This window comes from Nansenia antarctica (assembly GCF_963989245.1).
Source record: "Nansenia antarctica genome assembly, chromosome: 3".
NCBI classification, from domain to species: domain Eukaryota; kingdom Metazoa; phylum Chordata; class Actinopteri; order Argentiniformes; family Microstomatidae; genus Nansenia; species Nansenia antarctica.
The window spans coordinates 12,229,004-12,246,599 of record NC_137688.1 but is presented as its reverse complement, the minus strand read 5'-3'; the positions used below and the strand labels follow the sequence as shown (position 1 = coordinate 12,246,599).

Here is a 17,596-nt window from a genome sequence, read left to right as displayed (position 1 = left end):
GAGACAGTCTGTTTGACTGCGGACATGGAGACATGGAGACAGTCTGTTTGACTGCGGACATGGAGACATGGAGACAGTCTGTTTGACTGCGGACATGGAGACATGGAGACAGTCTGTTTGACTGCGGACATGGAGACATCTCCTGCTGGATCTTGGCTGGATTACTCAGAGGGTAAGAAGGGGGATAGTTCTCTCTGATTCCAAGCGGAGCATCTGTTTCTTTGCTTCTTTCCTTTCCCTATAGAGAATCAGGAACAAACCATTATCCCTACTGCAGTCATAGGCTGTAGTCATTATTCTAGTCTAGATCAGGATTAATCTACATGATCTTCCATTATTAAATCACATTCCAGATCACATTTTTGTTCTCGATTTAAAAAAGGATTAATTTGAATTAAGATCTTTTAAAAATATATATTTTCTAAAACCATATCTTAAACCTTAAACCTTACCGTAACCATCATAGTTGCAAATGTAGTAGTTAGTACCAAATTAATACTGTTAATACTGTACAGTTTTAGTACAAAGGCCAAAATTTTTATTTCGTATACAGATTATGGCGATCAGTTCCACATCTATTTGAAAAACCCACCTTGGGTTTGAGAATGACTGAAACAGCATCTTTTTTTTCTTCAGAGGACAGAAAAGCGAACAAATTCACTCTTCACTCAAAATACATTCACATTAATCTTACAATTGTTGAAACAATTGTAGCACTCTACTAACCTTTGTAGGATGAACAGTCCACACATGATGAGCAATGACACCAGGTCAACTGTAATCCATATCATTTGGTATAGAGTAGGTCGCTGAAACACACACAGGGCCATACACATCAACAAACTAATGCCTGTTCAAATAACCCATATGTGGCACACCAGATGTGAAACTATGGGCCGGTTTCAGAGACAAGGCTTAAGCCTAGTCCTGGACTAAATCACACTTTCAATGTAAAATCTCCATTGAAGATGTTTTTTAGTCTAGGATTAGGCTTAAGCCTTGTCTGTGAAACCGGCCCTCAATGTTTTTAAATGGTCAGGCTCAAAGTGAGGCATCAGCAGCTAGTTTAAGTCAAAATCAACATAACAGTTATGTGATGGTAGTGCTCTGCGGGAACAGTTTGGAGAACGTCAAGTCGTCTTACTAGCATCCAGTCTGGCTGGGTGACGTCCTTAAGGAGGTGACAGGTGTTGGTGGTGACGGAGCTGGCCCCCGAGCACCACAGGAGTGAGAACAGCCAGCGCTCGTTCACTACCCACAGGTTCACAGACACGTTCCTGCTCCGGAGATCCCTGTCACAGACACAGACAGACAGAGGAAAATTCAAAGATAATGGAATGTCAGTCATTTCCATGTCAGTCACTACAATGCAACAGATTCCTAGGAGTTCATCCTACACAGAGCTAGGCACTCAGGGCAAAGACAGGAGTGATCAATCGTGAGACACAGATACTAAAAACAAAACATGGCATCATGTTCAGGCGCCACTTTCCCATCGCCTTAGACCTTATCAACAAATCATCTCTCCAGGAAGTTTCACTGCAGTGCAGTCAGTCATTAAATAACCCACCTGGGTGAGATTTTTTGAGTTCCCCCTGAGGCTGTGTGCGTGTGTGTGTGTATGTGTGTGTGTGTGTGTGTGTGTGTGTGTGTATGTCAGCCAGCCAGCATCGTGTCTCAGCTTGCCACATCAAAGCTTCAAGACCACTAAATCTTATGCTGTCTTATGCTGTTTGCGGAATGAGTAATTCTTTTTGCAAGAGGTCTGACAGCACGGTTGCACCCACCGTCTCTGAGGTACTGTAGTCACCTGATTTCTGCTGCGCTCAATGCGCTGTATCTCATATTCAGATGGTCTCCACTGTTACGGCCCGATGCGTTGTTGTAGACCTGTCTGAACCCTGGGGCTTCCTCCATCACGTACTCCCTGTGTTTGGGGGGAAGCCAAAGTACCTGCAAGACGATGCAGTGCCACGTACTCCGTTACAGAGATACCATTCGGGAATTGTCCCAAAAAAAAGTGCAGTTAAAGGGAGAAACATTCCATTCACCTGGTGTTGAGGGAGGCCAGATCCAAGGATGGTTTTGACCGTGTCGTAAGTGTCGTTGTCGGCGTGGTGATCGTTTTTGAGGTCGAAGATGACTGAGATGTTGTGGTGTTTGGCCAGTTCCAGAAGCTGTAGCAAGGACGGAACACTCTGATTGGTCGCTGTCACCCTCTGCTTCTCCGAGAGCTGGTTGACTGAGTGAAAGGGATCCGTCTAAAAAGGGGAGGAGACGTCCTCAGATAAGATTTTGGATGTCATAATGCCTGCTACTCCTCCACAGACCGAATCAGATGTCAAGAGAGGGTCAAATTCATGCTCAACGGACATCACCTCACCTTCAGGAACCAATCACCAGCGTTTAAGGTCTGTAACTCGGCCCAGGTGAGGTTCGTGCTGTGGCTGAACCCTTGTCCTGGGAACTTCTCCATCACATCTGTGGTCCTCCTCAGGAATCCGCTGTCATGGTCGTGCATCAGGAAAGGAACCCGGTCCTTGCTGGGTGAGAAGGACAAGAGGGTCAGGTTATCAATGAACAACTCGACACAGTCTCAAACCAGCAGTGGCATGTACAGTAGCTCCATCAGAGCTGTTATACAAGGAGCCCAAAACCAATTCCACTTGACTTTGGGGGCTTTACACACGACAGGGCTGATCCCAACCATACCATGCTGGCTGAGATTTCACATCGCTCCTCCCAAGCATGGTTTCAGCAACCACGGTACAGTAGATAGATGCGTATTCAGGCCAGCCTAGTACAGCTCAGCTCTGCTCAGCTCGGGTTGTGTTCTGCAATGTAGCTAAGGCATTGTGGTACCCAGCACTCGAGTTGAGGGGGGATGGGGGGGTGGGGGTGGCATCCCCCCTGAAATAACAACAGTAAAAAAAAATCATCCCCTTTCTTAAACTGCCATCCCCCCTTTCCATCCCATATGTCATTTTATGAATGAACGTGGTATTACTGCTATTTCAACATTTTGTTTTGCGCCTATTGAGTAAAATACTGTGGGCGAGGGGGTACGCACACATGCAAAGACATTTTTACCAAGTCACTGACACTGAAGTCACTGACACTGTGGGGATGCTAAAAGTGGTCCCATATGATAAAATCGACCATCCCCCCTGATTTTCTTTAACAACTTGAGTACCTGAGCTGCACGTCGGTCTCGAAGGCCGTCACATTGCACTCCAGGCTCCTTCTGAAGGACATCATGGTGTTCTCTGGCGCCAGCTGAGCAGAGAGGAGACAGACAGACGAGAGGGAAAATGTTCATGCGCTGCTAAATACAAACAAACTACCGCAAAGCTGTTGTGAACACACAGATCTCTGCAGATGACACTGATAAGCTGAGCACAGTGTCCATAGCGGAGTTGTAATGTAGCGTAATGTAATGGGGGCAATGCTAAATGCCATATGGGTGCCCACATGACTAGAGAGGTATCAAAAGTAAGCCTTTGGCTCACAGGGAGGTGATAGAAATAGGGATATGTGCTGCTGCTCTATGTACACGTCCGAAAACACTAATGCAGTCATTATTTATTACAATTAGTTTCGTCCGTTTGGAGAAAATCTACTGGTTTTCTCAGAATGATTATGGGTGATTATGATTCCTGTCAACAGAACCACATAAACCGCTGGGTTAACCATGAATCATTTCACTTCCAACTACTCTGTAATCTATCCTTGTTTACTGTATGACTACATGAGCTTAACAATTCCAAACTAGGCAAGTGATGACTAGCTTTTTAGCACCAAAGATCATCAAGATTAGATGATGCCAAAGCACACTGCCATCCATGACACAGGGAAGAGTTTAAATGACACAAGGGGGGGGGGGACTTCCAAGCCAAAGCAGTACAATGCATTCCTTTCAATCTGAAAGGTGAGACTTCCGCATATCTCATATTGTTGGGACATGCAAAGATGAAAATCTGATTTTGGTCGGTGGTTAACCAGAAAATAAACAAACAAACTAGTCAGAGAGTAATTATCATCCCTTATGGACGATTCATGCTTCATCGGCAAAAATGAAACCAGAGATTGTTCAGGTAAATTGCTCCCAATGAGTGGGCCGGCGCCTTGCATGGTAGCTTGCCGCCATTGGTGTGTGAATGGGTGAATGAGAGGCCATTGTAAAGCGCTTCGGAATAAGGCGCTATATAAAGCCTCTTTCACACAGAGTTCCCTGTAATTTCCATGAAAAATCCCAAGCTGTGTCGACCGGGCATTTTTCGCCGTTCACACGAGCCAAATGCCGGTAGATTCCAGTGTTGGTCCCTTTCACACATGTCGGCAATTTCCTGGTTGAGCGATCTACTTGAATCATTGCATTCAATACATAATCAACTGGATGCAGAACTGGAGTGGGATGGGCACGTGGGACTGGCATGTACCATATATATATATCTGCCATATCATACCTCCGTTTTATATTGAAAAATATGATGATATACATGTGGGACGGAAGTATGTGGCACATATGATATGTGGCGCCTGTCTCGTTCCAGCGAGCCAACTCGTATTACCAGTGCAAGAGTTCGCTCGTCAACTAAAGCACTTGATTACCGTTGATATAAACATACTATACTAGTCCTTAAGCACAGTATGGGAGAACTTGGTGATAAGCATAATACGAGTTGACTCAATTAGACATATGCGCAATGCAGGACAGCTGAGAGGAGACGGTGTGTGTGTACTGCGTCTATATCACAAATGTACATTTGATAAGTAAAAGTAAGCTAGCTAAGTAAGTAATCTAGCTAACTATGATTGGAAACGAAGTACTATCTAGTTAGAATTATAGAAGATCTAGTTGTGTTTTCCTGCTGGTCTCGCTGCCTGGGTTTGAACAGACTTTGGGATCAACTACAACGTCTCCATAGGCTACACGCATCCTTTGAAAAAAAATGGTGGGATGTAAGGATCTTGTAACTTCACAAACAATAGCAGCATTTAGTTTATGTTCAACTGGAAAAGGTAGTGAGCGCAGATTTTCATGTTTTGACTTTGCTGGGAGTTCGTTAAAAAAAATGCCTTTCCACCAAAGAACCGTATATATATATATGCCATATATCATACCTCCACTATGATTGGAAATTAAGTAGTGTCCAGTTGTGGAATTATATTTAGCAGTAGCGATATTCGGAGTCTGGGGCAGTTCTTATGCGCTTTGCCCTGCTGGTTGCGCGATGCAGGACAGCTGTGAAAGGAGACTGACCAGGCAATGTTCAGGCTTCCATTCAGACATACAGCGACCCAGTAAATTGCATGTAATTATACATGGTCTCCACCAGGGTAATTGCCCGAGCGGATTTCCCTGGTCAGCCGCATTAAGTCATACGTCGACCCAGGAAATTGCATGGAATCTACTGGGAAGGCTCGTATGTGTGAAAGGAGCTTAAGTCAATACATTATAGGTAGGTTCACAAAGTGTCACGCAACTGTTGCAGAGGAGGTTGCACTGATGGTCATACCCTCCTCTTTCCATGTCCGGCCACGTAGATGTTGCACACCATTGACTTGTTGGTTAGTGAAGGGAGGCGGAGCTGAAGTAGCTCTATTGATGACTTGCTAGCTTCATTGAAGATTCAATTCATCGTTTGTTCATTTCAAGACAGTGAAACAAGTTTGTGCAAATAAAAAGAAAGCTGGAGGAAACAAACAGAAGCGGAGCAGCGGACGGGAATCAAACACTTTGTTATGCTCTACTGGCTGGAAGTATTCACAAAGCTATCCTGAGGTAAATACCTGTGTTCTCAACCATTAAATTATTCTTGAATTTCCCCTCGGGATCAATAAAGTACCTACCTATCTATCTATCTAATTATGTAATTGGTAATATCAAAGCCAAAGTTGTGTCGTGTTCTCTATCTAGAGCACGTTGAGGTCTTTACCATGGGTGCCCCCCGATGGCCAATCAGGGCCGGTTTAGGGGGGAGCTGGTCGATCAGACACGGGGAGTGGATGAGGAGGGGACTGAGGAAGATGGCCGCTGACACCAAAGAGAAGACTGCCATGATGAGGATCCAAGAGGCTGAGGGCACACAAACAGATGCAGGTCAACCAATGGAACAAACATGTAATGAAACACCTGTGCAAAACCTCCTTCTATCATCTCAGGAATATTTCCAAACTCCGTCCCACTCTCTAACCCTGTCAGATGCAGAGAAACTTGTCCATGCCTTTATCTCCTCAAGGCTGGACTACTGCAACGCACTCTTCATCGGGAATCCTGGCAAGAGCATACAGAAACTGCAATACATCCAGTACAGCTCTGCCAGGATCCTGATGAGAGTCCGCAAATACGAGCACATAACCCCCATTCTATACTCACTACACTGGCTCCCTGTCTCATTCAGGGTTGACCACAAATGCATCAACGGACACACACCTCCCTATCTACGCACCCTCAGATCAGCAAACAGCTTGCTCCTCCAGGTCCCCAATACCAAGCTCCGCACCATGGGGGACCGAGCCTTCTGCTCGGCTGCCCAGCGCCTGTGGAACAGCCTTCCTAGCCAGCTAAGGGAAGTACAGAGCCTGGACTCTTTTAAGACAGGCCTAAAAACCTTTTTATTCAAAAAGGCCTTTGACTGTTAAACCTGTGTTCATTCTTGTGATTTCTTAAAAAGTTTTTTTTACTTATTATGTTTTTAGCCTGTTTCTTTTTAACTCTGTAGCACTCTGAGATTCTTTTGAATGAAAAGTGCAATACAAATAAAATGCATTATTATTATTATTATTATTATTATTATTATTATTATTATTATTATTACTGAACGGTTAAGTAAGACAGATAGTGTTGAACGTGATCAACCGCACTGGTTTGGTTGGTTCAGCAGGAGTGTGGAATGTTTCTGCTCCAGGGTGTGAATAGCACTCGCACCTATTGTGGGGTGTATTTTTTTATTGGCTTATCTACATCAACAGATTTCTCAATAGTACACACCTCCATTTTTAAATATGTTTATAGGCCATATCTGCTTTATTGGGATAGAGATAGTAGAGATTGACAGAAAGGATGGGTGAAAGAGAGGAGGGATGACATGATGACAGGATAGGTCGATGGTCAGAATTGACCCAGTGATTACGTGGTATGCGCCTTAGTGACCTACACATGACCACATTGATAAAGGATAAATATATAGAATAATAAATCATAGCGTGTTGATATCTTATTTGACCTGCGCAACATAGAACATGGTTATGTTGAGCACTAACCTTTACTGCTGGCCCTGTGGAAGCTCTGGAAGACCAGCCAGCTGAGCAGGGTGAGAGCCACGACGCCCCCTATCTGGAGGAACGGAGCTGTGGCCTAAAGGAGGAGAAACATCACACACACACACTGAAACACCAGGAAACACTGACATACACACAGGGAACTTCAAACCGCTGCCAGCACTCTGAGCCAAAACACACATCTCACTCACACTGCAACATTCTCACTGCAGTCCTTCTCACACACACTTATAAAGAGAAATTCTGAGGTGGTTTGGGCCCACTGTACCTGCAGTGAAAGAAGAACAGACAGCCATTCTCTTCTCCACTGATGACTTATCCCCATCACACCCGTGGCGATAAAAAGCACACCTAAAATCAGGAGGATCTGTGCCAAGCAAATCCAGTCAAGTCAGTCAGCAGACCCAAAACTGCAGGTTTGTATGACAACTATGGTTCGTTATTACTCAACAAATATATTAAGAATGATGTTCTGTAGATACCTTGTGCAGCCAATGCAAGTCCAGAGGTTCTCGTAAGACAACTTGGAATAGTGCAAAAAGCTAAAATAAATAAATGAGGAATTATGACATTAGCATCCAAATAATGAATATGATCCCCCAAAAAGATGATCTATATTGCATATGAATTATCTCTCATGTCCTCTCACCAACAGCAATACGCAGTAGATGGTCAGTACAGCAGAGATGATGATCAGCACCATGAACCAGTTGACCCATAGTTTCAGCATGGTGAAGCCCTTCCTGGTCAGGGAACAATAGAGGGCAACACAGGGTCAGACACACGGCTGGCCGTGGGTGTAAAGGCAGGTATCCAGAGTGGAACCCAATTTTAGCTGTGCAAGTACAAAAAAAAACAATCACACCCAGGTGAAGTAAGCGGTGCAGGTTTCACAGAATTCCACTGCTATTGTTCAAGGAGCAGCCGTTGGTCATTTCTATTTCAAACCCATTTTCTAACTTGTGACGACGACTACAGTTTTTAAGGTCTACACAGACATAATATGGATCAAACTGTTCACCTGGGTCCCAGGATTCCTACGGTGTAAATATCTAAGCTGTGACATTTATAGTTTTTTAAAATATTCAGTGTTGTTTGAAAACCATGCTCCCCTTTCACACAAATGGTGGAATGTTCAAAAGTCCAGTCAAGCAGCAGCTGGTAATTTCCATTTCAAACCCATGTTCTAACTTGTGGCAGCGACAACTGTTTTTCAGGTACACAAACATATTATATACAGATGTGCATCTGGTTCCCAGGATTCCTACGGTGTGAATATCTAAGCTGTGATGGACGGACACACACACGCGCACACGCACACAGAGACACACAGACACAGACACACAGACACATAGACACAGACACACAGACACATAGACACATAGACACATAGACACATAGACACATAGACACATAGACACAGACACATAGACACATAGACACAGACACAGACACATAGACACACAGACACACAGACACACAGACACACACACACACAGACACACACACACACACACACACACACACACAGACACACACAAATTGTTGCGCAAGTCATGTTTAGAATCACAGCTATTCTAAAACTTTTCTCTGGTAGTTTTCACCTGCTGAAGTGAGCGCATAGATACATATTTATAAATTGTGGTGATATGGAATGATGCCATTCACAATCACTCCTGAGAGTAGCAATTACCGTCACAAGGACAATGTAGGCCTACAGGCATTTCGCGTTTGATAATTTGATAATTTGATCATTTGGTCATTTCCGACCCTGCTATTTGTGTGGTAATACAGAGATATCTCGGATGCACATGTATAAACAGCAGACGCTTTCACCAAAGCAGCACAAAAATGTCCCTTCCAGAAAATATATTTAGCATTTCTCTCATGAGATCTCATGATCTATGGTGCCTTATAATTTGTGTGTGTGCGTGTGTTATTCAGCTCACCAGTTGACCTCATCCCTGTCATTGAAAGTCACCAGACAGATGTAGATCCAGCAGAGAGTGAGCAGGGACACCAGGGTGAGGACTGAGAACCAGCAGCTGGCACACTGTCACAGGGAGAGACCATTACTGTAGCAGGGAGAGACCATTACTGTAGCAGGGAGAGACCATTACTGTCACAGGGAGAGACCATTACTGTAGCAGGGAGAGACCATTACAGTCACAGGGAGAGACCATTACTGTAGCAGGGAGACCATTACTGTCACAGGGAGAGACCATTACTGTCACAGGGAGAGACCATTACTGTCACAGGGAGAGACCATTACTGTAGCAGGGAGAGACCATTACTGTCACAGGGAGAGACCATTACTGTAGCAGGGAGAGACCATTACTGTAACAGGGAGAGACCATTACTGTCACAGGGAAAGACCATTACTGTAACAGGGAGAGACCATTACTGTCACAGGGAAAGACCATTACTGTCGCAGGGAGAGACCATTACTGTCACAGGGAGAGAACATTACTGTCACAGGGAGAGAACATTACTGTAGCAGGGAGAGACCATTACTGTAGCAGGGAGAGACCATTGCTGTAGCAGGGAGAGACCATTACTGTCGCAGGGAGAGACCATTACTGTCGCAGGGAGAGACCATTACTGTCGCAAGGAGAGACCATTACTGTCACAGGGAGAGACCATTACTGTCACAGGGAGAGACCATTACAGTAGCAGGGAGAGACCATTACTGTAGCAGGGAGACCATTACTGTCACAGGGAGAGACCATTACTGTAGCAGGGAGAGACCATTACTGTAGCAGGGAGAGAACATTACTGTAGCAGGGAGAGACCATTACAGTCACAGGGAGAGACCATTACTGTCACAGGGAGAGACCATTACTGTAGCAGGGAGAGACCATTACTGTCACAGGGAGAGACCATTACTGTAGCAGGGAGAGACCATTACTGTAGCAGGGAGAGACCATTACTGTAGCAGGGAGAGACCATTACTGTAGCAGGGAGAGACCATTACTGTAGCAGGGAGAGACCATTACTGTAGCAGGGAGAGACCATTACTGTAGCATGGAGAGACCATTACTGTCACAGGGAGAGACCATTACTGTAGCAGGGAGAGACCATTACTGTAGCAGGGAGAGACCATTACTGTCACAGGGAGAGACCATTACTGTCACAGGGAGAGACCATTACAGTCACAGGGAGAGACCATTACTGTAGCAGGGAGAGACCATTACTGTCACAAGGAGAGACCATTACTGTAGCAGGGAGAGACCATTACTGTCACAGGGAGAGACCATTACAGTCACAGGGAGAGACCATTACTGTAGCAGGGAGAGACCATTACTGTCACAGGGAGAGACCATTACTGTCACAGGGAGAGACCATTACTGTAGCAGGGAGAGACCATTACAGTCACAGGGAGAGACCATTACTGTAGCAGGGAGACCATTACTGTAGCAGGGAGAGACCATTACTGTAGCAGGGAGAGACCATTACTGTAGCAGGGAGAGACCATTACTGTAGCAGGGAGAGACCATTACTGTAGCAGGGAGAGACCATTACTGTCACAGGGAGAGACCATTACTGTAGCAGGGAGAGACCATTACTGTAGCAGGGAGAGACCATTACTGTCACAAGGAGAGACCATTACAGTCACAGGGAGAGACCATTACAGTCACAGGGAGAGACCATTACTGTAGCAGGGAGAGACCATTACTGTAGCAGGGAGAGACCATTACTGTAGCAGGGAGAGACCATTACTGTCACAGGGAGAGACCATTACTGTCACAGGGAGAGACCATTACTGTAGCAGGGAGAGACCATTACTGTCACAGGGAGAGACCATTACTGTAGCAGGGAGAGACCATTACTGTAGCAGGGAGAGACCATTACTGTAGCAGGGAGAGACCATTACTGTAGCAGGGAGAGACCATTACTGTAGCAGGGAGAGACCATTACTGTAGCAGGGAGAGACCATTACTGTAGCAGGGAGAGACCATTACTGTAGCAGGGAGAGACCATTACTGTCACAGGGAGAGACCATTACTGTAGCAGGGAGAGACCATTACAGTCACAGGGAGAGACCATTACTGTCACAGGGAGAGACCATTACAGTCACAGGGAGAGACCATTACTGTCACAGGGAGAGACCATTACTGTCACAGGGAGAGACCATTACTGTCACAGGGAGAGACCATTACTGTCACAGGGAGAGACCATTACAGTCACAGGGAGAGACCATTACTGTCACAGGGAGAGACCATTACAGTCACAGGGAGAGACCATTACTGTCACAGGGAGAGACCATTACAGTCACAGGGAGAGACCATTACTGTCACAGGGAGAGACCATTACAGTCACAGGGAGAGACCATTACTGTCACAGGGAGAGACCATTACAGTCACAGGGAGAGACCATTACTGTAGCAGGGAGAGACCATTACAGTCACAGGGAGAGACCATTACTGTCACAGGGAGAGACCATTACTGTCACAGGGAGAGACCATTACTGTCACAGGGAGAGACCATTACTGTAGCAGGGAGAGACCATTACAGTCGCAGGGAGAGACCATTACTGTCACAGGGAGAGACCATTACTGTCACAGGGAGAGACCATTACTGTAGCAGGGAGAGACCATTACTGTAGCAGGGAGAGACCATTACTGTAGCAGGGAGAGACCATTACTGTAGCAGGGAGAGACCATTACTGTAGCAGGGAGACCATTACTGTAGCAGGGAGAGACCATTACTGTAGCAGGGAGAGACCATTACTGTAGCAGGGAGAGACCATTACTGTCACAGGGAGAGACCATTACTGTCACAGGGAGAGACCATTACTGTCACAGGGAGACCATTACTGTAGCAGGGAGAGACCATTACTGTAGCAGGGAGAGACCATTACAGTCACAGGGAGAGACCATTACTGTAGCAGGGAGAGACCATTACTGTAGCAGGGAGAGACCATTACTGTCACAAGGAGAGACCATTACAGTCACAGGGAGAGACCATTACTGTAGCAGGGAGACCATTACTGTAGCAGGGAGAGACCATTACTGTCTCAGGGAGAGACCATTACTGTAGCAGGGAGAGACCATTACTGTAGCAGGGAGAGACCATTATTGTCACAGGGAGAGACCATTACTGTCACAGGGAGAGACCATTACTGTCACAGGGAGAGACCATTACTGTCACAGGGAGAGACCATTACTGTAGCAGGGAGAGACCATTACTGTCACAGGGAGACCATTACTGTCACAGGGAGAGACCATTACTGTAGCAGAGAGACCATTACTGTCACAGGGAGAGACCATTACTGTCACAGGGAGAGACCATTACAGTCACAGGGAGAGACCATTACTGTAGCAGGGAGAGACCATTACTGTAGCAGGGAGAGACCATTACTGTAGCAGGGAGAGACCATTACTGTCACAGGGAGAGACCATTACTGTAGCAGGGAGAGACCATTACTGTCACAGGGAGATAACATTGCTCTACCATCACTGTAGCGGTGAGAGAACCACATGATGAATTGCCCTTCCTCCAAACACATCACACTTATTCTAAATGTATAAAGTGCACAGATTGTTCAGACATCAGATCAGATACAGTATATGCAGTAAATTCAAATCAATGTCTTGATATGAGGGTATTTGTAGTGACTTGGTGTAACCAAGTTGAAAAGGTAATAAACTCACTCCCCACAAGTTGAAATCCCCCCCCACCAAATCGCTAGCGTAGCTGGTTTATGTGTGTTGGCAGCAGTTAGCAGTGCAACAGGTTGGCTGGGAAGATTTCAAAGATGTTATCTGATATGATCTGTTTCTGTATGGCTAGTCAACCCCAACATCCTGCTCAGGATCTTGCGTGTGTGTGTATGCGTGTGGGTGCGTGTATATGTCATACTAATGTCTGTCTGAGGGTCTAGGCTCCCTCTGGTTTGGCTCGGCTCCCTCTGCCTCTTCATGTTTGGTTTCGTTATGCTGCTCCACTACCATCAGACTTCATAGGGGGGGATAAACAGTTGACAGTACACCCGCGTCCGCCACCCCCATTGTGTCCCCCCCCCCCCCCCCTCTCTAGAGACGTTGGTACATTCCCTTTGTTGGCTTGTTCCAGATCAGTCCCACACAAGCCTGTGGAGGCCTGTGAGTTCACTAATTGGGCCTTGGCATTACATTAACCTCAATCAACAGGTCTGAAACAACCGTTTCTCACCGTGCTAGGAATAGCTTCCCATTGTATGTGTCCACTGTGATTTGTCAAATCGTTATGCTGCACTACTGCTGGATTTTTGTGCATTGGAATGTTAATCCCTACAAATCACAAGGACTTTGTCAAGTTATATTGGAACCGCAAGTACAAGCACGCTGAAACCTCAAGGGCAGCTCCCATGATGAGGAGGATTTAAATGTCCATGTAACTTCTGAATCATCTGGGGCCATGTCACTCATGAAACTAACCAATAAAAAGGGAGTTATTGTATATCAACAGCAAGTTCATTTTTAATCGTATAGTATAGATGCACATGAGATGCACATACATGAGAGCAGCTGTGTTGAAAGCTGTGTTGATATACATACCCTACAGATAAATACATACACAAGTACATACAGGTCCTGGCTGAACTTACTCTTGTCTTCTTGTCACTTGGGTGCTTCCAGTTACAACCAAACATGCCCCTACAGCACATTCGGCAACAGCCGCCTTCTGAAACCATCACCTTTCCTCCTCATCCACAGTACAGAACACGTAGATCCTGTTCAGTGTGTCAGGCCTGGACACCTGATCCTCTTAGCCCGGAGGGGATGGAGCTGAGGGGGTGACAACACTCAACACTGGTTGGAGGAGAGAAGAGGGGCTCCGCCGTGGGTTGACTCACCGCTCTAAACCTAAACACTGTGGGAGGAGAGGGAAAGTGTGAGTGGTGGGGGGGGGGGGGGGGGGAGAAGAGAGAATGAATATGTGGGTATCAGGGCAATCCCTGTTCAATAAGCTCCTCAATAGGGCCTCTATGCAGGGGGCGGGCACTGACAGAGCTCACAATGGCCGACCCTGTGGGGTACTGAGAAAGCAACGCTGACACAACTGAGAGTGAAGTCACACCATCAAGACCTTCCATTCCAACACAGTACGGACACACTGACAGTGACAGGCACAAGCATACACAGGTTGTGTGTGTATGTGTGTTTGTGTGTGTGTGTGTGTGTGTGTGTGTGTGTGTGTGTGTGTGTGTGTGTGTAAGCATAAAGCCTGTCACACTATTGAAATATTACTCTATAACGAAAGCTAAGAGAGGGATGAGGAATGAGATGCTAATATGGCTGTATGGTGAAAAGATGAAACTGAAACTTGCCACCCCCTTAATTATTATTTATTTAACCTTTATTTAACCAGGAGGTCCCTTGAGATTAAAATCTATTTTTTGAGGGACACCTGGCCAAGAAAGCACACCAGTACAAGTACAAAATTGGCGAATAAAACATAATAAATAACAGACATCTTAGGAATAGCAATTGCACTCTTCTGTCACACAATTTCCAATCAGAGCTTTGAACTCTCTCAGAGACAAGATTATTAAGCTGTATTGTGTTCTGGAGGTTATTCCATGACCAGGGCGCAAAATAAGAGAAAGCTGCTCTTCCAAGCGAATCCTGGGTACCAGGACAATCACAATCTAGTGGAGCAAAAATCATAACAGCTGTTGGTGAGTGATATGAGATTACATAGATATGAGGGGAGTTTGCCCAGTATGGCTTTGTAAATAAAGATGTACCAGTGATGCTGTCTCCTTAGGCTTAATGAAGGCCAGGAGACCAGGTCATAAAGTACACAGTGATGTGTACAGGATAATGAGTTGGATATGAAACATAGAGAACTATGATACACAGAGTCTAGGCAGCGAATTGTAGAGGAGGCAGCATGCATGTACCGGTATGTATATAATGTCCCCATAGTCTAGAACACTTAAGAACGTAGCCTGAACGATTGTTTTCCCAGCAGCTAAATTCAGGCAGGCTTTATTATGATAATGAAAACCCAGCCTAATGTTCAATTTCTTTACTAGGTTCATAATATGCACTCTAAAAGAGAGCCTGTCATCCACCCAAATACCTAAGTACTTATATGATGACCCTCTTTCAATTGACTCCCCTCCTAAGGTGTGAATGTTAACATTATCTAAGATGTGGGAGCGAGCTCTGGAAAAGATCATAAAAGTGGTTTTCTTACCATTGAGAACCAACTTTAGATGTTCCCTGAAGTCAAATTTACCATCCCCTGGAGGGGAATGTCTTGAGGTGTCAAATCTGTTATGTCATCATGAGTTGAATTCAATGAGATGAATGATGATTGGCTGGTCCTTATCAATGGCTCCTGGTTTTCAATGCTGTGGTATTCAGGATGGTATAAAGGTGGAGGTGAGAGGATAGTTCTAGGTCAGGACGGTAATAAAGGTAGAAGTGAGAGGATAGTTCTAGGTCAGGGTGGTATAAAGGTGGAGGTGAGAGGATAGTTCTAGAGTTCTTTTGTCCCGGGGTTCTGTGAGTGAGGTCATCTTTGTTCCTGGGTGCTGTTGTTGTTGTCTTCATGTTGTAAGTATGTAAGTATCAGAGTGTTAAAATGATCATTGGTCATCTCTCGCTCTCTCTCTCTCTCTCTATTCTCTATACTAGAATGTATACTTTTCTCTATTAAGTAGTTGCCTTGTACTAGATATGTTCAAGTATACATTATATTAAAGCCTCATTGATTCTTTCTATTTGACCTAACTTGTCCTAATAAGCACCGACTCAATATTTCTATGCACACAGTGATAATTAATTTGGAGTCCGGTGATCAACATTACATGTGTTTTTCTATTAAGTAAACATAGCCAGAAATCTCTGCCATATATATAATAGACGCAAACAGATTGTAGTAAAATTCCGCTCTACAGTTTGTGAAGCCTGCAGCTGTTTAAAGGCAGTCTGCAGCTCATCGACAGCCTGGTTCAGGGAAGAGGCAACTGAGTAAAAGATGCACTTAAGCTATAAGCATGTCCTTCCCAATGTTATTTATAAAGATATTAAACAGGACAGGAGCTAGCATTGAGCCTTGGGGGACTCCCTTAGAGATCTCCATTAAGCTTGACTTGTAACCATCTGTACGTGTACACTGGGTTCTATCTGCAAGGTAGTTCCTGAAGCACTCTGTAGTGTCACCCATGCCAGCATCACTGAGTCTGCCCAGCAGCAGCTCATGGTTGACAGAGTCAAATGCCGTGGCTGCTGTGATGGTACTATGACCTGGTCTAAAGCCAGACTGATTTTCACTTAAAATATTGTTGTCAGCCCCGCGGTGGCGCAGCGGTCTAAGCATCAGTCTCTGGTGCAAGCTGCCCACTGGGGACTGGGATCGAAACCCGGTCTTGCCAGACCCGGATATGGCCGGGGCCCACGGGGAGCAGCATATTTTGGACGGCCGCTCCCGAGGGTGGTATAGGCTAATTCCGGATAAGGATCCGTCGCGCAACACCGCCCCCGTCTGGTGCCGGAATAACAGTGTTGGGCTCGAGGGGCCGGTAGCTAGTCTATCGGCTCTCTCATCTGGGCTGCCGGCCACGGGGTGCGCGTGCGGCCGATCCTACGCAATAGGCGACAGGGGATAATTGGATACTAAATTGGGTGAAAAAGGGATACAATTAAAAATAAATTTAAAAAATATTTTAAAATATTGTTGTCAGCTACCTAAGAATAGATTCAATTAAGAGTTTTTCTTGAGATTGTAAAATCTTGTTATCCATGGCATTGGATTTTTACCATTTATCAATATGTATCAGATAAGTCCATTTGCTTTCTTAGGGAAGGGCCAATGTGTGTCAAGCAATTGATTAGATATGGAGCACAAACATAGAGGAGGATTGTTTGAGGACCTAAGATCTCTTATATTGACAAAGTAGGGCAAAATGAAACATGAGCAATATGAAATAAAAGCTGGCAGGGAGGGGGGGGGTGGTTCAGAAGTGAGGGGAGGAAAAACAGGGTTACCAGGTTGAGCAACCAGGAAGCAAAAACCTGTCAAAAGCCTGTGAAATAATTACTCTTTGAAGAATGCTAAGAGAGGGATGGGGAATGAGATCCTAATCTGGCTGTATGGTGAAAAGACTGGGGCATATGACTTTAGAACTAACTCCCTTATCTTCATTGGATGACACATAGGAAATTAACCAAGGCTTTGGATCTTTGCCAGTCTTTTGCTTTCTCAGGGAGGGCTAATGTGTGTCAAGCAATTTAATACAAACCTAAAAAAACAAAAAAACAAAAAACTACAATCTCTTATTTCAGCAAAGTGGGGCAAAAATGAAATTATGAGAAAAA

General features: G+C 45.2%; 1 protein-coding gene across 1 annotated transcript; it reads right to left on the bottom strand.

Annotated features, from left to right (window-relative positions):
- Nucleotides 1–165: 165 nt before the first annotated feature.
- gdpd2 (glycerophosphodiester phosphodiesterase domain containing 2) lies at nt 166–13,917 on the bottom strand (the record flags this gene model as incomplete). Its single annotated transcript, XM_080526924.1, has 14 exons — nt 166–238; nt 727–809; nt 1,145–1,292; nt 1,811–1,953; nt 2,052–2,261; nt 2,384–2,543; nt 3,194–3,276; nt 5,940–6,079; nt 7,267–7,360; nt 7,553–7,651; nt 7,767–7,826; nt 7,934–8,027; nt 9,234–9,337; nt 13,873–13,917. The coding sequence occupies 14 exons, from the start codon at nt 13,915–13,917 to the stop codon at nt 166–168; spliced, it is 1,536 nt and encodes a 511-aa protein (XP_080383050.1).
- Nucleotides 13,918–17,596: the final 3,679 nt, after the last annotated feature.